Raw genomic sequence first — 27197 nt, forward strand, 5'->3', positions numbered from 1 at the left:
CACTATGGCTGAGCTATTCAACAGCATTTTAAATTCATGATTAGATATTCATTTTCTTGTATTTATTTTCTTGTTTTTTGTCAGTATTAGTGCTGGGCGGTATACCGGTTCATACCGAAAACCGTTTTTTATTTTTTTTATGATATGGAGTTTTCTTATACCGCAACACCGGTTTAAATTGCCTAAACGACGTTCAGAACGTGGCGCAGCGGGAAACTGTTCAAGTGGGGACCTTTTTCACTGCTACACCACTAAACACAGATTTGTTGCACTAGGGCTCTTTTTCACTGCTACACCACCAAATAGTGGGCGGTACCACCGCACGGTGAAAATGGACAGAGAGCATTCCGAAACTGAACTAAAAGTAAAGTTGAACATGATGAACAGAAGAACTTTTGCCGAAAAAAAGGAGTCACGTCCGTCGCCTGGAGATAACTTAGATAGTTTTAAAAGTTCAGATGTGTAAATACTGTTTCTATACTACTGGATAATACTGCAAGCCAAGTTGTACTGGTTTTATTTGTTTTCAATACAGTGTAATGTACCTGGGTACTGTGTAATAGTGTGACGACATGTTGACTTTATTCTCGTAATTTGTCATTAAAGTAGACCACTGTAAACTAAACTTCATCGTAAAATGATTTTTTAATTTACTAGATTTTCTCAAACTCTGTCATAAGTTATATAGCACATTAAATGCTTTGTGTTAAGTGATTCTTAAACTGACTTCTTCTTGCATTAACAGGAGGCGCCGGCAGCGATCGCCGCACAGAATACATTCACTTCATGATCTTCCTGCTCTCTGAACATTTAGAATGCTAAGATAAATACTTAATATAATTTTCATGGTGAAATGCATTAAAGCTTGCATTAAACATATGGGGGCACGACGGCGTGCCTGCCTTGCATTTGCATGTTTTTCTGGTGGGTTTACTTGGCGTGCTTCAGTTTCCTTTCAAAGTCATGTAGGATGTGGGGTTTTGTTGTGCCCTGCTAGTGTATGTTTTGCTTGTATTCATCCTGCGATGTGCTGGCGACTCGTTCAGAGATGGGCGCAACTCTGAATGGATGGCATAATTAAACATGTATAACGAAGATATTTTTAAAGTTCTGAACACTCCGTGGGCTAAGTTTATAACTAGTTTTAATTTCACAAAGACGTTTATCGTGTGGTGATTGGTTATGTGGTGCAAGAAAAAGGAAGGAAAAAGGAACTGGGGTTTCGGTACGTCAGATAGAGACATGCAATAAAGATAGCCCTCTCAGAAGAACATGCATTGAATTCTGTGTTTGTGTCTCCGACCAGCAGATCAGAAACCCAACATCTGCACAATATTTAAATTAAACCTGTGCGACAGCTATTCATACATCCAGTTTTTTGGAGCCTCGTCACACCTGCCATAAAGTTCTCTACACTGAACATTCACCAGGGGACCCCTTACTGCGAGGGAGCAGCACTACCGCCTCACTACCGTGCATGTGTAATACCTGCTTTAATGCATTTCATCATGAAAATGATATCAAGTATTTATCTTAGCATTCTAAATTTTCAGAAAGCAGGAATATCATTAAGTGAATGGATTCTGTATGGTGATTGCTGTCTTCTCTTAGTGCGGAGGAAGTCAGTTTTAGAAGCGTAGTGATTAACCACTGGGTTGGGGAACAAAACACAAAGCATTTAATGTGCTGCATTAATTTATGACGGGGTAAATTAATTGATTAAACGTTGATTTTAGGAAGAAGTTTAGTTTACGACATTCTACTTTAATTATGAAGTAAACTATGAGAATAAAGTGGAAATGTCGACTTTAACCTCAACATAAACGGCGAGAATAAAGTGGAAATGTTGACTTTGTTCCCAACATATAGTTTGTTTTTTTCTTCCCAGTATAGCTTAGCTTGAAGCAAGGTCCATATTAATGCAGTTTGCCTAAATGATGGTTCAGTTGGTAAAGATGTCATCACCAAGTTGCACTTGTTTTATGTTATTTTAATTTGGTGAATACTGTGTAATGCACCTGGGCTTGAAGTCTTGAAGTAATAGTGCAACTATCATTAATAATACTATTATTTATTTTATTGTTATTATTTATTAGTTTAAATTTAATGCTGTTTAATGATGATAAAGTTGTTTAAAAAGTCACTTTAACGTGTCAGTGGACAGAGATTGTTAACATTAACAGAATGTGTAGTCGGTTTACAAAAAATATTTACTATTTATTCCTTTTCTAAGACATATTCGGTGCAATACAATTTTTGACAAGCACTTCTGGATATTTTACTAAGTCTAAATGCCTCTTTGTATGGTTGAAAATATGTTGTCAAAATTATAGTTTGTTTTTGCAAAATTTGTTGAATAAACAGGTTCTATATTTTGACTGCATCTGTCATGCAATGTGATACCTTCTCCATTAGTGCCACCCCCTTGAAAACTATCACTTTATGGGGCAATGCAAAACTGTATTAATACTTGTGCGCACATTAGAATGTTTTTTTTTTGTACAATGTACAATACTCTTGACAGTGGAACAGGTTATTCTTAGCCAGTAATTATAGTGGAAAATGTGGTTAACATCCACTCATGCATGGGGAAAAAAATACCGTTGAATACCGTGAAAACGGGATAATTTAGAAAAATACAGTGATATAGAATTTTGGTCATACCGCACACCCCTAGTCAGTATGTAGCCAAGGTTCTACACCAAAAGATGGCTAAATCAATTAAACACCTGTGACATTAAGACATTTGCTAACAAATACTAATTTGTTCTCTAGAACTTCTCAAATATGTTAAAACGTCACTTGTAAGGTCTAAATATGTTTTCAATTGACTGAAAACGAACCCAGACCTTCAAATCTAGACATTCGTTTGGTAATATTTTGAGAACATGAATTTGCAGCTATTCTGATCCAAATGCAAATTTCCATCTAAAACAGTTAAGACAATTAATGTTTAATATTTTCTTATGATCTAAATAATGCAAAGCCTATACTTGTAAATGCAATTAATGTAATTTCTTTACTTTAAATACTATGAGGTGGACACAGTAATTACCCTAAATAATCTCTAAAATTTATCCATCAATCAATCTATCTACTTTCTAACCTTCTAATCTAGTGGAATATGGCAGGAGCTTGTGTATATTCTGTGTACCTTGGGTAAAAGGCAGGAACCAACCCTTGGTGGGGCACTAGTTAGTCTCCAAAGATGCTTTAAATGTGTTGCTTCAGTTGTATACTATAACTAATTCTACCTTTAAATTGGAAAGTTAATAAAATAAAAAAAAAAAAACCTACTGAATTAAACTTTAAAATAATTTGAGTGGGTGGCACGGTGGCTAGAGCTGCTGCCTCGCAGTTAGGAGACCTGGGTTCGCTTCCCGGGTCCTCCCTGCATGGAGTTTGCATGTCCTCCCCGTGTCTGCGTGGGTTTCCTTCGGGTACTCCGGTTTCCTCCCACAGTCCAAGGACATGCATTGGTGAGTCTAAATTGTCCCTGGTGTGTGTGTGCGAGCCCTGCGGTGGGCTGGCGCCCTGCCTGGAGTTTGTTTCCTGCCTTCCGGCCTGTGTTGGCTGGGATTGGCTGCATCAGACTCCAATGACCCTGAAGTTAGGATATAGCAGATTGGATAATGGATGGATGGATGGAATAATTTGAGTAATATTTCAAGTCAAGAATAGCCTTATGAACTAAATTAGGTCAGGTTTTACATCTAGGAAGTCCTGGTTTCCTTCTAGCTTATAAAGTTGATTGATCACCCTTTTATAATTATAAATGAAAAAAACAACTGTATCATGTTCTAAAGAAAATGTGCCAAAAATAGAATATTCAGAATAAGAAATCAGTTTTCCTCATTGAACTTAATTAAAATGAGATTAATTTGTGCCAGCCCCCAAAAAACCACCCCAATTTTTTTGATAAATGTTTTCAACATAAGAAAAATTTATAATGAACAAATATTGTATACAAACAAAATAAAACCTAATACATAAAAGATAATCTAAAGAAAAAAACAGATGTTTTCAAGACAAGTGTTTTTTTCTTTCTCTTCAAGTCAAGTGTTAGGCAAGTGTCATTAAATTGCGCTGCTGCACAACCAATTGCAACTTTTTCAGGGTGTTTCTTTTCAATAATATCAAACTTTTTCCCACATTGCCAACATTTCCTTTATCTCACTTGAAGAGATAACTTCCTCTGCAACTGGCTCATCTGCAATACCGATCTACTGAAGAACCTCTGTATGTTGCTGTGTCTGTAGTCCCGTCAACTCCTCTGTCGTCAGTTCCTCAGAATGTGCGGCGACAAGCTCTTGGATGGTTTGCATTTCGAATTTTGGCTCGTAACTCAAGGCAAAAAAAAAAAAATCGACCTAGTGACGGCTCATATCTCAAAAAACTCGTTAGTTGGGGCACTCATATTATATATATATATATATATATATATATATATATATATATATATATATATATATATATATATATATATATATATATATATAGTGAGATGTGGCCGGCTCGTCATCCCGGCCAATACCCCAGGCTGCCAAATGGAGCCCTCCCTGCAGTATGGAGGTGCCCCGAAGACCAGCAGGGAGTCATGGACTATGTAGTTTTTATCCTCAGCCCTGCTGGATACCACAGGTGCCGCAAGAGGGAGCTGCAGGGAGGACCAAAGACTTATTTGTGCCCTATGACCTGGAAGTTCGTCAAGGGAAGAGCGACGGGCTTCCAGGGTGAAGAAAAGAACTTTTACCTAACCTGGAAGTGATACAGGATCACATGGACTGGGGATTGGGAACACTTCCGGGTCAGGGAATATAAAAGGACTGTGAGAGCTCCAAGACGGCGAGGAGGAGGATTGGATCTTAGTGATTAATTTTGTGATTTGTATGAGTATTGTGGAGGAGAGGGTGCTTTGTGCACCGTGGAAGATTAATAAAGTCATTATTGGGAGTTTTACCTGGTGTTTGGAGTCGTGGACAGGGGTTCAAGGGAGCGAGAGCGCCCCTTATCTACCACAGTGGCGCAGCTGGCAGGATACTCCAGCATCTATAGTGGAGGACCTGAATCAAAATTTTCTGTGGGAAGAGAACCCCAAGAAGACTACGGCGTCAGGAATCACCACAACATCACTGAAACCCGAAAATTCCGAGTCCAAAATGGGAAAGAGGAAGGGCAAACAGAGTGACAACGCCAGCGGGAGCTCCTTAGGTGCAATGGCCGACGCTCGGGAGGAGTCAAGGAACGGCCTTACAAGTCCGGAGAAACCTCCAGGACCCACCGATCGCTCTGAGGTACGTGCCGGGAACATTAATGAAAATCCATTTATTATTACTCACTTTGTTCCTTGCATGTATCCATCCATCCATTTTCTAACCCGCTGAATCCGAATACAGGGTCACGGGGGTCTGCTGGAGCCAATCCCAGCCAACCCAGGGCACAAGGCTGGAACCAATCCTGGGCAGGGTGCCAACCCACCGCAGGGGAAACACAAAAAAACACATCCACACACCAAGCACACACTAGGGCCAATTGAGAATCGCCAATCCACCTAACCTGCATGTCTTTGGATTGTGGGAGGAAACCGGAGCGCCCGGAGGAAACCCACGCAGACACGGGAGAACATGCAAACTCCATGCAGGGAGGACCCGGGAAGCGAACCCGGGTCACCTAACTGCGAGGCAGCAGCGCTACCACTGCGCCACCATGCCACCCCTCCTTGCATGTACCTCGGAGATGATCACCTGGAGGCTCCGAGGGAAAAAGGAGACTGCCCCGAAGACGACGGCCTGCTCCTGTCGAAGCCAGAGCGCCTAGGAGTCGACTTCCGCATGACGGTAGCCGAGGAGGGACACGGCAACAAACCCACTGCTTTCTGGGAAGGAGGAGGTCCGCGTCCTGCTCTTTGTGCCTTCGAGCCCAAAGTATCGGACTTGGACATTCCGAAGGGGAAGGGGGAGGTGAGCGAGGCACCGCTCACCCCGCGAGAAGATAAGGAGGGTCGGGAAATGGCTGATCGGGATGTCACAAAAATAATAAAGACAGGCCGCAGTTCGCTGAAGGAGGCAACCTGACCCTCAGAGAGCTCCAAATCCCAGAAGCCTCCGCGAGACCTGACATAGAGCACGTGCCAGAAGTAAATAATGTTATTAATTTGCGGGAACTCGAGAAACTTATCGAGCCCGTAGTAAGTTTTCTACAGGTCCTGACGAGCACTGAAAAGATCGTCGGGGAGTTGGGAGCTGCAGCCAGATAGCCGCTGGAGAAGGTGAGGGCCTACGTGCAGCGATTTGGTGGGGAGCCTCCCATACTGAATAAGTCGGCGATACAGGTAAGCGAGACCCGTATCGTACATAATAGAGGGACGCGGTGTGATCTGGGCCCGCGTTTAAGAAGTAGCGGGTGAGAGCTCCCAGACAGCGAGCTGAGCTGGGTGGAAGGAAGGGTGGCAACGCGTCTGGGAGCTAGAGGATTGTTTCTTAGTGATTATTTGTGATTTGTATGAGTATTGTGGAGGAAAGGGTGCTTTGTGCACTGTGGAAGATTAATAAAGTCATTATTGGGACTTTTATCTGGTGTTTGGAGTCGTGGACAGGGGTTCAAGGGAGCGAGAGCGCCCCCATCTACCACAATATATTATATATATATATATTATATATATATATATATATATATATATATATATATATATATATATATATATATATATATATATATATATATATATATATATATATATATATATATACACACAAACACACACACACACTATATAATGTAATATATACAGTGGTACCTTGAGATACATCAAATCCAACGTCTGTCTGCTTTTCATGAGAGAAATAACTGATTTAGATTGGGTTTTTTTCTATAATTTGCTTGAACATTTTGATTGATTGTGCAACTTCTCTCATGGCGCTAAGAATCATAGTTTGCTTGCAGGAGTGATATATTCGTGCTAATCTGAGGCAGAGGCTGTGGGCAGAGGGGAGCAGGGAAGTGTAAAGTCAGGAGTGGGGAGCTGGCCAGGACCCTCCTCACTTTCCTTTTTCACTAATACGTGGGCGGAGATGCGGGGCATGGCCAGTTATTAATAATGCAAAGAAAGAATCAACTATTTTTCTGATTCGTGGAGAGTTTTTGCCAGGATAACTGCTGCTAGAGGGAAGGGACTACTGTACAGCAGTACAATGGATTGCCAGAGACTAAGAACTGGTGCTATATAATCCTTTCCAGAATAACAGGCATAAATAGCTTTTTCTCCATGACGTTTCACATTTTTCCTTTGTTTGTGTTATGATGCACCCCTAGAACCAGTGCAGTAACATTTTCATTGTGAATGTGAAAGCTAACCATATATAATTTGGACAGGGCTGGGCTAACTCAGGTCTGATATTTAACCAACCTATTGAAACAATTACACATGCTTACATAAGAAATCACTTTCAAACCTGCTGAATCCAATTCAGGGTTGCTGAGGCCATTAACAGTTAAACATACAATAATTATCTACTTATTGTGTTGAGGTTATGAGTGCATAACTTACTCAACAAAGAAAAATTACACTGCACAACAAAAATAAATAGAAGCAACAACCTTTGACATTTCTTTTCTCTTAGATTCTACTCTATATATCACTAAAATGAAATTTAAAAAATGGACCAATTCCACTGTAGCACAGATTTTGACACATTCCTCTTAACTAACTGTGTGCTTTTCAAATTTCGTAAAACTAACAAGGTTCTAATACAACAGAAAAAATTAGACGTGAGCGTCAGTAGGGTTTGTGTTCTAGTAAACAAGTTATCCAAACTATTCCATAACATTTCAGTAATTATTTACCGCTCGGATGCCGATTTTTCTGATCATAAAATAGGTCATTATGATAGTAATTGATAAGAAGAATTCATAATTAATTACAGAACTATGGTATTTGAGTGATCCTCTAGAGTGCCTCTTTCTCTTGCCTGATTTGGCTCAAAAACTAGTCAGCACATTGTCATCTCATAATAGGCTTAAGTTTCAAGTTTGGTATTTTTTTCATCTGGCCTTTATAGCACACACCACACACACACACATTATCGAGATATCAATGTTTTTGGTATTGGGAATCCTAAAACGTTGAAATCTATGGAAAACCGGAGATCAAAATATTTGATGAGTCTAAAGCTTTTGTAAGAGGCAATCATAGAAAGTTAAAGTTATGAGCTAAACTTATATTAGTGTTTGCTTAATTTGAATAGAATATAAATTTCTTTCATAGTCATAGATAATTGTATAGTCTTTCCCCTATAAATTAGTAAGAGAAAGAACTCTCTTGCTATAAACTAAGATACAGTATGATAATTGAGTCAGTTGTTGTTTAGAACAGGTCCCAGTACACAGGGACCTGAAAGACCCATTTTCAAATCAGAAATAGGATAGGCATACAGTTTTCTGACTATTGATGTTTAGAAATGGCTATAAACGTTTGAAGTAATTTGTAACAATTTGAAATGTAACAAGATTTAAGCTTTGAAAAGAACTTTTCTTAACAATAATTTTTCTTTTTTTTGCTATTTAAATTTTTCTTTTTTGTGTAAACTGTTTTACTTTGAATTTTAACTAAAATGTTTACAAACAAAGATATTTTGTCTGTGGAATCATTTTGGAGCGGCAGGTTTGTTCAATCCCATTTTTTTAAGTTAGAGCTGCTAAACTTTGGAAATTTTGGAAAAACATAGCTACATTTTCGTCAGAAAACTTGCCTTCTGAAGGCCTTGAACTTGAACAGGAAGCTGCCATCTGAGAAGAGAGGATGCTTGTGCTCCAGAACTTCTCAACGAAAGAAAAAGAACTGACCTATCCTGAGGTACAGTGCTCTTATCTTCTTTGTCTGCATGATCATAAATTAAAGCAAGGTCGCCGTTCCTAAACTTGAGAAGTTTAAGAGACTGTGATATTATAAAAGACATTGTGGATGATTGCTTGTGCTTTTGCCTGAGTCATGGGAGCCTCGCTGTAAGGAAGTAATCTGATTTGTTGGAGCGTCCCGATTGTGACGAAGTTGCTGTCAGGAAACGCACTGTCAGTTACTTGAGCTGCTGTCATGGCAACGTCTAAGCATAGCTCAAGTGAAGTTGAGAATGATCTGAGTACGGACTCAAAGCCAGAGAATGTAATTGGAGATCTTAAAGGTCATATAAGTCGGAGGAAAGATCAGCTTTCTGAGCTTATGGTTGAAATCGAAAGCCTTAAAGACACTCCAGGAAATCACACAGAAGTAGTTCAAAAGCTTGTAATCTTTTGTGAGACGTACAGTCAGATTGAGGAGCTGAATAAAAGGCGCAATTAAAAAACAGAAAACGACCTTCGCAGAAAACTCTAAGAAATGGAACAAATTTATTGACGCTACAGTGACATGGCTGTAAGATACAAACAGCTTGTTAACACGCTCATCTGACAAACAGCTAGTTAATCAATTCAAAGAGATGCAATTGCAAGACCAGGATTGCACAAAGTCAAAAGTATGACAAGCTTCTCCTCAGTTAAAACATGTTCTCAAAAACAAATGCGGCTTATCAGCATAACAAACCGCTGCAGCATCAAAATCTTCTTTGGCAGTGTTGGTTGAACAATCAACACTCGAAAGAATCCTACAAAGGTTGGATGAATTTGAGTCTGAAAGGCAGGTGTGATCAGTAACTACCGCAGGGGCCCGTTCGCAGTCTTACGGGCACTCTCTTATTGATGTGTTATTTCACAATTAAGCCGAATATCAAAAAAATCAAACTGAATGTCAGAAAGCAATCAATGAAATGGCTAAATCACTAACCCTAACAAAAGTTAGCTCCTGCTCCAGCACCTCCTGTGCCACGAGGTGAAGTACCACGCAGACAGGTCCCTTTATTTTCAGGTAACCCACTAGCTTATGCAAACTTCATCAGAGCCTTTGATCACCCTGTAGGTGATGTATAAGTAGACCCACAAGATAAATTAGATTACCTCATTCAATGTACAAAAGGTCCAGCTCAAGAATGATTAATGGTTGTGCACTATTGTCACCAGATCAAGGTTAAGAAAGAGCTAGAAAGCAGCTTGAAATTTACTATGGCAACCAAGTGTTTGTAGTAGATGCATACATAAGTAAGGCATTGAAGTGGTATCAAATAAAACAAAATGATGGAGAGGCCTTGACAGACTATGCAACCTTTCTTGATAACAGTATGGGCTCCATGACCAAAGAAAGAAATCAAGCAGCATTTAATAGCAATGAAAATATCCATACTATACTCTCAAAGCTAACATATTCGTTACAAGATATGTGGGGAAACTTAGCTTATGAAATTGAAGAAAGAGAAGACAGAGATACTGACATTCGCAATTTAACTACCTTTTAACATAAACAGGCTAAGATATTTACTGATATTCTATTTTACTATACAGGCTAGAAAATGATGTTGGGCTTACAGGCACTGTGCTCGCTTGGTTTAGTTCTTATTTATCGAATCGATTCAAATATGTACAGAAATGTACTGACAGTGCTCCATCATTACTGTATACAGTGATCCCTCGCTATATCGCGCTTCGACTTTTGCGGCTTCACTCCATCGTGGATTTTAAATGTATGCATATATAAATATATATCACGGATTTTTCGCTGGTTTGCGGATTTCTGCGGACAATGGGTCTTTCAATTTATGTTACATGCTTCATCAGTTTGTTTGTCCAGTTGATTTCATACAAGGGACGCTATTGGCGGATGGCTGAGAAGCTACCCAATCAGAGCACGTATTACATATTAAATAAAACTCCTCAATGATATACGATATGCTTCCTGCGCGCTGCTTCGCACACTTAAAAGCTCTAACAGCCCATATTGATTTTTCATTGTTTGCTTTTCTCTGTCTCTCTCACTCTCTCTGAGAAATACAGGCAGATACTTATCCATCATGCAATACCATCAGGGAGGCGTATGATTGGCCCCATTATCTGCTCCTGATGGAGGGGGTGTGAGCAGAGGGGCTGTTTGCACAGTGGCTGTTTGCTTAAAAGATACGGACGCGCCTGTAAAAAAAATGCTGAAAGGCTACCTTCACTTTGATCCCTTCATTGCAACGCTTTATCACGTTGCTTGCATACTTAAGCGCAACAGCCCTATTGATTTTTGATTGTTTACTTTACTTTCTCTCTCTGACATTCTCCGCTCCTGATGCGCACCTTGAAGAGGAAGATATGTTTGCATTCTTTTAATTGTGAGAAAGAACTGTCATCTCTGTCTTGTCATGGTGCACAGTTTAAACTTTTGACTAAAGGGTGTTATTTCATGTATAGAGGGCTCTAATAATGTTAAAAAACGTATTTAGAAGGTCGTAAACAGGTTTTCAATGCTCTAACTGCGAAAATATTAGATTTATAAATAAAGAATCCTACTTCTTGGAAATTCATTTATCTGTCTGGAGCGGATCAACCGCTATAAACAAGGGTTTACTGTATAACTGTGCGGAGAATATTTATAAACAGTGCAGGAGAGTTTCTAAGAGCTTAAAATATATAAAAATAACCATACAAACATATGGTTTCTACTTCGCGGATTTTCACCTATCGCGGGGGGTTCTGGAATGGAAAGTTTCTCCGATGTTGTCTTTAATTAGTTGTGTTTGTGACTTAAAGGAGTGGAAGGATGAGAACTACTTGTCTTTAAACACAGATAAAACAGAGATGTTAATTGTTGGAGGGAATGACGCTGATCACAACAATATTTTGTCATCATTTAACTCAGTTGGAGTCACCATTAATTTTACTAAATCAGCCTGCAATCTAGGAGTTAGCTTTGACTCTAGCATGTCATTTAAAGCGCATATTACAAAGATGTCCAAATCATGTTTCTTCCATCTTAAAAATATTGGGAAATTGTGGCGCTTTCTAAATAAACAGGATTCTGAGAAATTAATTCATGCATTTATTTTTAGAAGGATTGACTACTTCAATGCGGTGTTCACCGGATGATTAAACTGCTCTTTATACAGCCTCCAGTTAAACCAAAATGCTGCTGCAAGAAGTATTACAAGAACAAGAAAATAAGAGCACATAACTCCAGTTCTTAAATCCTTACACTGGCTAAATCCTCCTAACATATAAAGCATTAAATGGCCAAGGTCTGGCTTCCTTGTCTGAACTTATAATGATTTACAACCAAAGCGCACATTAAGATCTCAAGATGTCGGTTTGCTTATGATTCCAAGGATTAATAAAATAACAGTGGGAGGTCGAGCTTTTAGTTACAGGGCCCCTAAACTATGGAATGGTCCGTCTGCTACTTTAAGAGATGCCCCTTCGGTCTTAGCTTTTAAATCCCGGCTGAAGACTCACTACTTCAGTTTAGTATATCCGGACTACAGCTGCTGATTAACTGTATAGACTGCATCTCTGTTGCTAGACATTAGCACTAAAGTAACATGATAGTTATAACTAGATACTAACCCTCACCTATTCTGTTTCTCTTCTCGGTACTCAAATGTGGCACTTGGTGCCATGGCCCACCTGCCAAGTTGTTTTGCCTGCCTGAGGTAAAGCTTGATGGATGAGGTCTCCAGGACTCTAAACAAATCAAAATCATATTATGTAATATCATCTACTGTTAAATTCTACTCCGTACTTATAACATTTTTATTTTTATACTGTACTGAGGATTTGTTCTGTTCTGTGTATTGTACTGCAATGCATTGACCCCCTTCTTTTTGACACTCACTGCACGCCCAACCTACCTGGAAAGGGGTCTCTCTTTGAACTGCCTTTCCCAAGGTTTATTCCATTTTTCCCTACTTGGGTTTTTTGGCAGTTTTTTTTTTGTCTTCTTAGAGAGTCAAGGCTGGAGGGCTTTCAAGAGGCAGGGTCTGTTAAAGCCCATTGCGGCACTTCTTGTGTGATTTTGGGCTATACAAAATATAAATTGCATTGTATTGTATTTATGGAAAAGTTTCAAGAGGCAGCACAGAGAAAAAGGAAAAGACCAACAAGGTTAGGTTTTCCTCTTAAGTATGGACAGAGATCAGGAGGTATTTTTGCAACAAGTATTTCTGATGTTGCTAAAAAAGGGACTTAAGAAGCCTTGGTCAAAAAGACTGTTAACAATACCCGTGCATTTAAAAAGCCTTGTGTATTCTGCAATGGCCAGCATACCCTTGCTAAGTGCAGTAAAATCAAAGAACTGCCAAATAAAGAAAGAATTGACTTTTTAAAACCTAAAAGTTTATGCTTTCACTGTCTTACACAGGGTCACCTTGGTAAGAATTCTAAAGAAAGAATGAAGTGTGAAACATGTTCTTACAGCACCCAGATATCCTGCAAATCAAAAAAGAGAGTGGAGCAACATCTAAAGCTGCTGCCAGTGTGGAAAACATCTACTGAAAAGGAAACAGAGTCTGGGACTTGTGCCTTTACTGGGGCCAGTGAAGAGTGCGCACTGCAAGTGCTTCCAGTTAAGGTAAAATCTAAGAAGAGTGAAAGGTATGTACTCGGCAGTACAGTAACAATTTGCATTGAAAGGCTCAAGAGACAATTAAACCTTCAAGGGAGAAGAACACAAGTATTCCTCAATGTTCTGTCTTATCAGATTTACAAGTCTGTGGCCTCAATGATGATGAATATATTGATTTGCCAAAGGTCTTTACACAGGTCTCCATTACAGTGAACAGAGAAATTATTCCACTACAAGAAGATATCAATAATTGTGCATATCTTAAAGAGGCACGTCTACCTCGTATTGACTCTGAAGTTGATCTTTTAATAGGAATCAACTACCCAGAAATCTTAGAGCAGTCACGAATCATACCTAGCCAAGGAGGTGGACCACATGCTATGAAGACTGCACTTGGATGGGTGGTTGGTGGGCCATGCAAAACAAAGTGGTAAGCTGCCCAAACATTCAATCAATCGTGTGTCAATAACAGAGATTGAAAATATGTTGCTGCAACAATAAAACACAGATTTTCCAGACTGCAGCTGTGAAGAAAAAGTGGAGATGTCACAAGAGGACATCGAGATCATGCACATAGGCTCAGAATCTGCGAGACTGGTATGTGGCCAATATTGATTACATTTGCCTTTGAAGGATGAAACAATTAAAATGCAGAACAATCGCTGTATTGCTTAACAGTGTGCTACTGGTCTCAAAAAACTGAGCAAATATTCACGTTTCCACAAAGACTATAAAGCCTTCATGAAAGAAATTACTGACAAGGATTACACTGTCAAGGTACCCAAAGAAAGCATGGATTGCAACGAAGGCAGGGTGGGGTACATCCCACATCATGGTATGTATCATCCAAAGAAAAATAAGATTCAAGTGGTCTTTGCACTGCCAATTACCAAGGGATTTCACTTAATGAACAAAAGGCCCTGACTTAACCAACACCCTCATTGGCATCCTTAAAAGATTCAGAAAGGAGCCAGTAGCACTAATGGCAGACATTAAGTCAATGTTCTACCAAATTAAAGTACCAGATAAAGACACTGATCTTTTACACTTTTTATACTGGCCTGAAGGTAATCAAAGTAAAGATTTGGAAGAAGTCAAAATGACAATACATCTTTTTGGTGCTACTTCTTCACCCAGTTGTGCTTCTTATGCTTTGCGTAGAACAGCTGAAGATGCCAGAGATACATTTCCTGAGGAAGCTGTTAACACCGCTCTCGATAACTTCTACGTAGATGACTGCTTAAAGGCGGTGGCAACAGAAGAACAAGCAATAAAGCTGGCAAATGACCTCCAAGCTCTATGCCTCAAAGGCGGATTTCAATTGACTAAGTGGGTGAGTAGCAACAGAACAATTTTATTGTCTATTCCTGAAAAAGTCAGAACTCATGAACAAAAGAACTTAGATTTGAGCCATAGTCTCTTTCCCACAGAGCGTGCCCTGGGCATGCAGTGTGCACAGAAATAAGACAGTTTCAAATTTCAGATTAAGTTACAAAACAAGTCCGCTACAAGGTGTGGTATTCTGTCTGTTGTTAGCTCAGTTCTGCTACTTTTTGGATTGGCTACACTTGAAGAAAGCAGTGACATTGTTCGTCAAGTTTAAAGACATACTGCTGCACTTAAGAAATGAAAGAAAAACATTTCAACTAGAAGTCAATCTAAAAGTAATCCAGAAAAACAAATATCACTCATCGCAAAGCACATGAAAAGGTATAAACTGACCAATATAGAGATAGTCCAATATCTCTAGAAGACTTAATTAAAGCCGAAACAGAGCTTATCTGCTTCAGTCAACAGCAAGAATTTCCAGAAGATTTAAAGGTTTTATAGAAAAAGGCTTGTGTAAAAAAGAACAGTCAAGATGGAATAATGAGAGTTGGAGAAAGCTGCAATGCCAGAAGAAGTTAAGCATCCTGCAGTTCTTCACAAGCATTCACATGTTGCTTCTCTCATATTGCAGCACATTCACAAATAAATCAGACATTGTGGGCGCAACTATGTGCTCGCACGATTACGCCAGAAATATTGGATATCCTAGGCAATCTCAGCTATCAGAAAAATCATTTAAAAGTGCACAGCATACAGAAGATACAATGCAAAAGCAAGCAAGCAAAAAATGGCAGATTTGTCAGAAGATCGTCTAGTACTCAACCAACCATCATTCACTAATGTTGGAGTCGATTATTTTGGTCCCTTTAAAGTCAAAAGAGAACGAAGTCTGGTCAAGAGGTACAGAGTAATCTTCACATGTTTAACAACCAGAGCTGTACACATAGCGATTGCACATAGCTCACACACTGATTCTTGTATCCAAGCCATACACCGATTTATGTGCAGAAGAGGACAAGTTGAAATCATACGCTCAGACAATGGAACACATTTTGTTTGAGCAGAAAGAGAGCTACGAGAATCTACTAAAAATCTGGTGCACGAAAAAATCGTCAACGCTATGATGCAGAAAGAAATCAAATGGATTTTCAATCTATCTTCAGCCTCTCATCAAGGTGGAGTATAGGAAACACAAATCAGAAGCATAAGAAAGATTTTAAATTCAACACTAAACCAAAAAACACTCGATGATGAAAGTCTTCATACAATGATGTGTGAAGTGGAATCAATAATCAATAACAGACCCCTTACAAAGACATCAGATGACCCAAATGATTTGGAACCACTCATACCCAATCACTTGCTGTTAATGAAGACATAACCTGATATGCCACCTGAACTCCGTTCAAAAAATGAACAATACTATCGAAGAGGCCGGAAGCAACTCCTATACATGGCTGATTTGTTTTGAAAAAGATGGACTAAAGAGTATTTGCCAATACTTCAAGAATGTCAAAAATGGCTTGCACCAAGAAGAAATTTTGAACCAGGGAATGTTGTTTTAATTGTAGATAAAGCTGCGCCCTACAATTCCTGGGTAATGGGTCGAGTCATCAAGACAATGCCAGATGCCAAAGCTGCAGTCAGAAGAGTTTGTGTGCAGACCAAAACCAGCACACTAAACAGACCTGTGAATAAACTGTGCCTGCTTCAAGAAACTGCCAATGTTAGAAATACGAAATTTTTAAATGTTTGTTTGAAGTGTTATTGCTAGTGATTTGAAAGCAATAGTTAATGTAAAAGTAAGTTAATTGGCTGATATGGAGTAAAGTATAGTAATTGTCCCCGCTCCTACATAGCCAATTAGGGGCTGGAAATGTAAGAGCCAAAAGGCAAAAGTTTTGAGTTAAACTTATATTAGCATTTGCTTAATTTGAATACAATATAAATTTCTTTCATAGTCATAGATAATGGTAGAGTCTTTTCCCCCTATAAGTTAGTAAGAGATAGAACTTTCTTGCTATAACTAAGATACAGTACGATAATTGAGTCAGTTGTTGTTTATAACAGGTCCCAGTACACAGGGACTTAAAAGACCCATTTTCAAATCAGAAATGGGATAGGCATACAGTTTTCTGACTGTTGTAGTTTAGAAATCGTTCAGAAACGTCGTCATTTTGAAATGGTTCAGAAACGTTTGAAGTGATTTGTAACGATTTGAAATGTAACAAGATTTAAGCTTTGAACAGAATTTTTCTTAAGAAGAATTTTTCTTTTTTTTTCTATTTAAATTTTTCTTTTTTGTGTGAACTGTTATACTTTGAATTTTAACAAACTTTTAAAAAAAAAAGATATATTGTCTGCGGAATTATTTTGGCGCATCAGCCTTTTGTTGAATCCTATTTTTTAGGTTAGAGCTGCTCACTTTGGAAATTTTGGAAAAACGCAACTACAGCTTTTGCTCCTCCCCCACAGATGATAGGTTATAGTGGGAGAGGGTGCAATGCAAAAACAATACACGCAGGAAGAAGTGGTGCGTGCAGTGAGGCTGAGAGAGAAGTGCTCAGGAAGACTATGTCACAAAGCTACCTCCCAGATATGCATCTGATTAAATGGAGTTCTCTTTTAGCTGAGCAGCAGAACTGGTGGTTATGATTCCAGCAACCAGAGTTCAATTTCTGAATCTAACAATATAGAGGGAGGACGTATAGCAGCTCAGAGAGGAAAAGCGCTGGAGCAAATTCCTCACTGGTGACACATGCAGTCTTAGATTATTGAAATCTGACCACCTATAAACATTTTGTTTATAATATAAAGAAATAATAAAAAAATCTATGCCATAAAGCATATTGTATCTGAATGGTAGGCAAGGTGCCTATGATTTCGCAGTTGCGCATTGCAGTATTGGGTAGTAACTGTCTCATGTAGTTAATGTTAAAAATACATAGAATATTACAGTCATATGAAAAAGTTTGGGAACTCCTCTTAATTCTTTGGATTTTTGTTTATCATTGGCTGAGCTTTCAAAGTAGCAACTTCCTTTTAATATATGACATACCTTATGGAAACAGTAGTATTTCAGCAGTTACATTAAATTTATTGGATTAACAGAAAATAGGCAATATGCATCATAACAAAATTAGACAGGTGCATAAATTTGGGCACCCCAACAGAGATACAGGGTGCGGCAGAAATAACTCCCACATTTCAAAGGGGGATTGAAAAAAAATACTACGAGGTATCACCAAAAACTTTTTATTTCCCAAATGTAGATATAAAAAAGTTTTTTTACTTTAAGTTTTAAAAATTATATCGTCCAAATGGTAGCCTTGACGGTTGATACACATTTGGAGCCGTTTTTGGAAGTTTTCCATCACTCTCACTAGCATGTCGGGTGAAATTCCTTCAATTTCTTCTTGAATAGCCTCCTGTTGCCCTTAATCTTTGAACCCACAGCAAAATCGTTTTCCGGTTTGGAACACTTTCATTAGCATGTAAACCGAACCGTGTGCGAAACACTATCTCCGTCGCAGCTACAGATTCGCCATTTTTGAAAAAAGCCTCCACTACAAAGCCTTGATGCTCACCCGACCATGGCATGGTGACGACTGAAAACTTTATTATGTACTGTACCTAACGGAACGGACCGCACCCCTCTACCTGCTTTGGGGACCCTACAGTGATTTTTCGAAATGTGGGAGTTATTTCTGCTGCACCTTGTATTACATCAATACTTAGTTGAGTCTACTTTTACAAATATAACAGCCTCTAGACACCTCCTATAGCCTTTGATGAGTATCTGGATTGTGGATGAAGGTAATTTTGACTATTCTTCCATACAAAATCTGTCCAGTTCAGTTAAATTTGATGGCAGCCGAGCATGGACAGCCTGCTTCAAATCATCCCATAGTTTTTCGATGATATTCAAGTCAGGGGACTGTGACAGCCATTTCAGAACATTATACAGTAATCCTTCCTCGATCGTGGGGGTTGCGTTCCAGACCCCCCCGCGATAGGTAAAAATCCGCGAAGTAGAAACCATATGTTTGTATGGTTATTTTTATATATTTTAAGCCCTTATAAACTCTCCCACACTGTTTATAAATATTCCCCGCAGAGTTATACAGCATAATCCCTTTGTATTCTCTTGGATATTAGGTAAGATTCATTGAAATTATGTATAAAAACACACTGTTTATATACAGTAAAACCTAAATATTATTTTAAAGATATTGAGTGTCTCCGATATCACATATGTTACAGCCATTACGATAGACAGGCCACCAGCAATAAATACACACAATGCAAGAAAAATAGTATACAGTAAATGCGTGTACAGTGACACACATTTTACTGCACAACAAAGAAGAGCGTTACACCTCTTCCAAAGGAGCCACTTCAGGCGATTGTGTAGCACTGCCGTTCTTCTTCTGGCAGTCTTCAATCCAAATCCCTAAAGCAGATTCCATCCAGACTACTGCCTTATTACATCCACTTACAACTCGTTTTGCACCCTGGTTAAAAGGACACTGTGGCCGTAGATCTTATATTCCTTTCCTACTTTTTAAATAAAAAGAATCGTAGTCTTCAACAAATCAAAAACGTTTACCTTTTCGGCAATCGTTAACATCTTTCGTTTGCGCTTGGGCACGGCCCCTGAAGCAGTAGCAGATCGTTTTGGAGCCATAATGAAGGGCTTGACTATGCACAAAGATAAACACAAAAGAGCACAACTCTTAACACAGCGAAACACGTTGATGCTGAATGAGCGAGACAAGACTTCCTGGTTAACACTGCATTCAGCACGCAGGAACTTAACTGCGTGCTCTGATTGGTTAGCTTCTCAGTCATCCGCCAATAGCATCCCTTGTATGAAATCAACTGGGCAAGCCAACTGAGGAAGCATGTACAGGAAGTAAAAAGACACATTGTCTGCAGAACCCGCAAAGCAGCGAAAAATCTGCGTTATATATTTAGTTATGCTTAAATATAAAATACGCGATAGAGTGAAGCCGCAAAAGTCGAAGCGCGATATAGCGAGGGATTACTGTACTTCTCCCTCTGCATGAATGCCTTTGTAGATGTCGAACTGTGTTTTGGGTCATTGTCTTGTTGGGATATCCAAACCCTGTGTTACTTCAACTTTGTGACTGATGCTTGAACATTATCCTGAAGAATCTGTTGATATTGGGTTGAATTCATCTGACCCTTGACTTTAACAAGGGCCCCAGTCCCTGAACTAGCCACACAGCCCCACAGCATGATGGAACCTCCACCAAATTTGACAGTAGGTAGCAGGTGTTTTTCTTGGAATTCGGTGTTCTTTTTCCACAATGCAAAGCAGTTTTTGTTATGACCAAATAACTAAATTTTTGTCTCATCAGTCCAAAGCATTTTGTTCCAAAATGAATCTGGCTTGTTTAAATGAGCATTTACATACAACAAGCGACTCGGTTTGTGGCGTGAGTGCAGAAAGGGCTTCTTTCTCATCACCCTGCCACACAGATGTTCTTTGTGCAAATTGCACTGAATTGTAGAATGATGTACAGATACACCATCTGCAGCAAGATGTTCTTGCAGGTCTTTGGGGGTGATCTGTGGGTTGTCTGTAACCACTATCACAGTCCTGCGCACATGCTGCTCCTGTATTTTTTTTGGCCTGCCAGACCTGGGTTCAACAGCAACTGTGCCATTTTTTACAGTTGAAACTGACAGTTTAAACCTCTGATATAGCTTTTTTTAGCCTTCCCCTAAACCATGATACTGAAAATACTTTGTTTTTCAGATATTTTGAGTGTTGCTTTGAGGATCCCATGCTGTCACTCTTCAGAGGAGAGTCAAAGGGAAGCACAAATTGAAATTGACCACCTTAAATACCTTTTCTCATGATTGGACACACCTGTCTATGAAGTTCAAGGCTTAACGAGCTAATCCAACTAAAGCCGCTTTTCCACTGCATAGTACGGCACGACACGGTTCAGTACAGCTCACTTTTGCGGGGCTTTCCACTGGGAACAGTACCTGGTACCTGGTCCTTTTTTTAGTACCACCTCAGCCGAGGTTCCAAGCGTGCCGAACCGTTACCAAAATGTGACGTGTAAACTCTGCTGGTCACTGATTGGCCGGAGAAAATCGTCATTACTGCGTCACTGGCTATTTTTTCTTTAAAGGTACAGACACGCGGAAGTTTCGAAAGTTCTCCAGCCACTGAGTGTTTGTAAAACCGGGAACAATCACATCCCACCACTCTGAAGCACGGTTAAATGTCCAAACAGATGGTCTGTTGCGGCGACTTTTTTGCAAAATGTGGAAGATCTGTAATATACAGAATCAGCATTTTAATGTTACACTGGCAGTTAAGTTCATTTTATGCTTTGCAACAGTGATAAAAGTTAGCTAGTGATGTGCTTTTTTTAGATGCTTAACCTTGCGCGTTATCGAGCTAAAGTGTTATCGTTGTCTGCGTGTTGTTGTAAAAGTTCCACGGTGTCACAGCAGTAGAGGCGGCGCAACTATAACGACACGTGAATAATCCCGCCCACTCTAAAGCGGTACTAAACTGCAGTCGAAACGCAAACCGAGCTGAACTGAGCCAAACCAAGGTGAGCTGTACTGAACCGTGTCGTGCCGTACTATGCAGTGGAAAAGCGGCTTAATTTGGTGTTGCAAGTAATCAGTATTGAGCAGTTACATTCATTCAAATCAGCAAAATTACAAGGGTACCCAAATTTTTGCACAGCCAGTTTTTCACATTTGATTTAATTTCATACAACTAAATACTGCTTCACTAAAAATCTTTGTTCGGAAAACACCCCAGCACTCAGATGTTCCTAGGAAATGAAAGACATACCACTGTTATCTTTTTTGTTGAAAGTAGAGTAAATTATGATGCAGGCTGAGAGGGGTTCCCAAACTTTTTACATAGAACATTGATATTTTAGTTATCTGCTTATTGTGAACAGCCTGGGAACTAAGTTCTTGCATCCAGCGGCTCTACATATTAGGAGTTTAAGTTTCCTGTTTAAAAAATATTTTTTTCTAACTCTACCTGTAAAATAAGAGAACTTTAAATTAAAAAAAAATGTATAATCTTATAAAAATATCCTATAAAATGTTAATGTTTTAAAAATAATTGTCAGCAGGTTTTTTTTTTCTTATCAGATGATTGAGGAATTAATGACAACTTACGAATAAGTGATTAAAACAATACTTTTAGCAGAATCATTAATATATACCACCTCAAAAACTTAAAAGCATTTAAATATTGTTGCAGAGTTTTATTATTTTAAGCAAATATTATCACCTACGTTGTTCTACCCATTTGAGCAGCTGCATGGATAGGTAACTGCCATTCCTCTTCATTGCAGTATAGGTTTGGATCAGCGCCACTGGATAGTAATACTTCCACACAATGCACATGACCTTCTTGAGAAGCAATAAATAGTGGTGTTGCTTTGTCCTTGGCCTGACAATTTACATCTGCTCCTGTAACATGATTAGACTATTATAAAACAAGGATACCATTAATCTGGAAATTTTTTTTTTTTTTTTTTAGTTTAAAATAATAACTTTTGAAAGACACTTAGTTTGCATCATAAGATAGTTAAATGATACAAACAAATTAAAACAACTGTTAAGTCAAGATTCTTTAAAAAGCAAAGAACCACTATCAACACTTGAAAGCATCCAATATCTACAAACTTTTCAGACACAAATGTACAGTAAACTGATATACTCTAAACAAAATTACCAAAAAATGTAAATTTTACAATATTTCTTATGAATAGACAAGATACAATTAAAGATTAAGTTTAAAATGTACTGAAAATAACCACCTTGTAGATTACTGCTAAAACAACTAATATTTCACAACCAAATAATTTTATTTGTCACACATTAAATAACTTACTCAAAAACAAATTTTAAGTTGTTATTTTTCCTAAATGTACAATTTAAAACACAAAATATTACAAATTACAATTACATAAGATGAAATAAACTATTTACCATGGGCTACAAGTACAGTTAAACATTCACATTTGCCATACTGAGCTGATATGAAAAGAGGTGTTATGCCATAGTCATCCTGGAATTCCTTATTTGCTCCTTTTTCCAATAGTGTCTTCATTATATCAGTGGCTCCCTAGAAGACAATGGCAAATTAAAAACAACTGTTGATAATATATACAGAAATATAAAATATGATTTTATTAGGTCTGTATTTAATTATAGTCTTTTAAATCTATCTTCTGCTTCTTTAGATTTGCATTCAAAGATATGAATTAATTTTAAGTATCAGTTTAGTATTACTTTTTCCAATGACCAGTCCTCCAGACAATCTCTACTGCAACAACAATTATACCATTTCAACTAGTAAAATCAGTGATGAATCCTCCCCAAACCATCAGTATGGGCTATCCATAGCTAATGATCAAGTGAAGAGGCTACACACAGAAAAAAACACTGGACCCCAAGTACATAAGGATAGTGCTGATCAATATTGTGGTATCCACTACTATCTGTGCAGTCTGTCAGTAAGAAAACAGAAAATGTTGCCTCTGAGGAAAACAACCTGTATTCTTACAGCTCCAAAGAAGGCAGGCATTTCTGTTCAAAATATACTAAAAAGAAAAACACAAACAAATAAAACTGGTTTTCAGGTAAGCAAATATCATAAAATGCTTAAAAAAAAAAAAAAAAAAATATTCTTGTACGGTATACATTTATTTGTGCTTTGTGTTGTTCCTGTGATATTCCATTACTTTCTTTTAAAATACCGTAGATTCCGTTATATAAGCCGAGAATTTCGTCCTAGATTTTTGGCTTGGAGTTTAGGGGTCGGTTTATACAACGAGTATCGTTTCAGATTCAAGATTTCCAGCGCAATGCCGGTTTTGCCGATGAATACGGAAGTAAATAATGACGAAACCACAGAGCCATCTTTCAGATGAAGAAGTAACTTTGCATGCCGGTACTTTAAATAAAGAATTTATTCAAAAAAGTGTTTTAGTTGTTGATTTTATTAATAAAATTTATAATAAAATTACTGGGAAGTTTAAAATAAAAATTTTTGTTTTGATTTATGATCAACATCTTGCGTTACGACCCGGATGCGGCCACGTGTATCCGCTTGCGCAATTTTAAACAAACAACCGAGAGTGTTAGTAGCGTCAGTCGGAGCCACAATCGAAACGAAGATGGAAATTGTGTGGAAATATGAGAGTGCTATTCGTGTGACCGATCTCACTAATATGTACAGCATGTCAAAATCCACCATCTCGACAATTTTACAAAGAAAAGATTTGCATAAGGAGGCTCCTTCTAAACAATAACCACCTTCTGTTTCATTTTCCTCCTCCTCCCTTCCTGCAGCCCAAAGATGTCAAATTAAATGGTGAGTACAGTATGAAATTGTTGTTTCTAGAATAGAATGCCTTTTATTGTCACTATACACATCTACAATGAGATTAAAAGCAGCTCCTTCAGTGCAGAAAAAAAAGTTGTGTATAGGGCTTGTATGGTTGTAAAATAATCTAGTACTATCCTTCTTTAAAAAGTTAAAACTTGTTGCAAGACAGACTAATGAAACACATATCTAAAAGAATGGAAAAATCAATCAAAAAGAACTTAAAATTTCAGTGCTACTGGTCTTTCTATCACTGCTAAGTAACCATGTTTAATATTCATTACACACTGGCGGTATTGTGAATGAAATGACTTACATTCTCTGCATTGAGCATGGTTTGTTGTTGGAGCTGATGCTTCCTGCTGCACACTGCATTATTTTTAACATTAGTTTCACAGATCATTTACACAAGCCTGTTTGCTAGAACCATGTCACAGACATGCTCAGTATTGTCAGCCATTGTTCTTTATCTGTGACAAACATGCATCCATCCTTCAGCTGTTCAATCCATGTGTAGGTACTCTGCTGAGCAGAAAACATTGTTTCTATACTTTGCAGAAAGTCAAGGTTGGATTCACTTTCCCTGATAGACTTTTGGACCACAAAAATGGAAAAAATTAGGCTGCTCCTTCTTTGGTAAATGCAAACTGGCAAGTAGTCATTTTAAAAATGGTATAATACTGTACACCAACAATTAACTGGACCAGTTTGGACTGAATCACAGCAACATAGAAAAGCAGAATCTATTTGTAAAGCCACATTACTTTAATGTCAGTGCTGTTTTAGGAAAGAAAAAATTGGGTGGAAATTTGTGTTGAACTTAATGTGTTACGTTACGTGTAAGTTTTATGTCTATTTATACTAAATTTAACCTTCAAGTCCATCTTAAAGTTTTATCGATGTTATGTCCTAAAACTCATGGTGCTAGTTACAATAACCCCAAACATTTGCTTCTACTGTAAAACTGCCATCCAAAAATTATTATGACAGCATAATAATTTAATAATAATTCTTTGCATCTATATAGAGCTTTTCTCACTACTCAAAGCGCTCAGCAATTGCAGGTTAAGGGCCTTGCTCAAGGGCCCAACAGAGCAGAGTCCCTTTAGGCATTTACAGGATTCAAACCGGCAACCTTCCGATTGCCAGTGCAGATCCCTAGCCTCACAGTCACCACTGTGCTGTGGCTCTGCAAAAATTAGATACTCATGGAGACAAACAAAGCTCACACCAGAATATGGAAGTACTGTGGCAGCCAATATTATATAACTACTGCTTTATAATTAAAACATTGTTTCAAATGCTTTCCTACTTATACAAGGTAAACAGTAAAAGAAAAAACTTCCCTCTAAGCAGAAAATATAGTTCTTTTCATTACTGATATAAACTTGTCAATGTTGAGGATATTAAATCTGATGAATGATTTTACATGATTTGTTGGTACAAACTTAATTTGAATAAGATTGCAGGTTTTTCTCTTCAACTCTCTTACATGCCATATTAAATTAGAGCACTTTCCATTGCTTCAGACCAACTCAGATATCTGGGAGTTACATTCAAAAGAAAATGTAAAGATTTATTTAAACATAACATTTGCAACATGATGAAATGTATAAAAAAGTTGTTAATAAAATAGGTGGTTACCTCTTCAACTGGAAGAATTGATACTGTTAAAAATTATTATCCTTAAAAAAACTAATTTCTCATTCAGAGTATGTCCACGAACTATATATTTACACCCCCCACCTCAAAAATACATTGAAATGTAATTTATTTTAGTTGAAAAAAAAGTTATTGAAAAGATGTAAAACAGAAAGAATGCATAGCATTACTAACTACATTTTCTTGATTGTCTTGGAAAGGAATTCTTCCTGAAATCCCTCTCTATATGCAAAGGTTTGTACTGCAGTCATCAGTAATGATAATCAATTTACTATTAGCTTGGTTGTAAATCACAGAATGTGGCTTTAATGTATAAAATACTTTATGTCAGAAATAGTATTATTATCTGTTACTCCAGTGTATGATATTTATGTTTTTCAGCAATCTGGACAGTACTTAATTGAGATAAATTATTGAGCATCTGGACCGTCACCGACCTCTATATTAATGATGTGCATGCATTCTAGATTAACTACATACTAAATATCAATCCATCCATCCATTATCCAACCTGCTATTATCCTAACTACAGGGTCACTGGAGTCTGCTGGAGCCAATCCCAGCCAACATAGGCCGCAAGGCAGGAAACAAACCCCGGGCTGGGCGCCAGCCCACCGCAGGGTGCACACACACACTCCAAGCACACACTAGGGACAATTTAGGATCACCAATGCACCTAATCTGCATGTCTTTGGACTGTGGGAGGAAACCTAATTCCTGCAAAACACCATTTTTTCTATTTACAACTTAAACACCTTTATCAAAAGAACCTGTGTAGCTTCTCTAATTTTCCACTAGTATCTATGCCTGAAAATATTTTACCCAGTAATGAGGAGAATACAGGGAGTATTTCCTGACTTTATCAGCTATTTTATGGTGTGCACCTCTAGACCACAGGCAATGGCAGGAATCCCACCTTCCAATCACTGTCTTAAAAACAAATGTAATTCAATCATCCATAACATTCTCTTTTTATCAGTCTGTGCAAAGCATGGTGGAGTTTAGCTTGCAATTGTGTATTATACTGCATACATCTTTAAAGATTAAAAAATCAAAATATATCAAGGAATAGACCATACCCATGAATGATGCCATCAAGCATTAGCCTTGCTGTGTCATATGTATTGGCACTGTCCAAAATTAGGACCATTCTGAAGAAAAATATTCGCTATTTGTCAGATAGCGTTGGACAATTATTCCTAAATTTTTAATGACACAGTTTAAGAACAACAACACATGGAGCTATATTATTTAATAAACCTAGTAAGATTTCGGGGTGGCATGGTGGCGCAGTGGTAGTGCTGCTGCATAGCAGTAAGGAGACCTGGATTCACTTCCCGG

General features: G+C 38.2%; 1 protein-coding gene across 2 annotated transcripts in view; it reads right to left on the reverse strand.

The window, feature by feature from the left end:
- Nucleotides 1–27197, reverse strand: part of asb3 (ankyrin repeat and SOCS box containing 3) — a 152517-nt gene that overhangs the window by 62592 nt on the left and 62728 nt on the right. For both annotated transcript variants that reach the window (XM_039738153.1, XM_039738154.1), the window contains exons 5-6: nucleotides 22796–22931; nucleotides 22096–22273 (exon numbers count right to left, since the gene is read on the reverse strand). In XM_039738153.1, the coding sequence (XP_039594087.1) occupies nucleotides 22096–22273; nucleotides 22796–22931 (314 nt within the window). The remainder of the gene's footprint in view (nucleotides 1–22095; nucleotides 22274–22795; nucleotides 22932–27197) is intronic.

This window comes from Polypterus senegalus, chromosome 16, assembly GCF_016835505.1.
Source record: "Polypterus senegalus isolate Bchr_013 chromosome 16, ASM1683550v1, whole genome shotgun sequence".
Classification (NCBI taxonomy): domain Eukaryota; kingdom Metazoa; phylum Chordata; class Cladistia; order Polypteriformes; family Polypteridae; genus Polypterus; species Polypterus senegalus.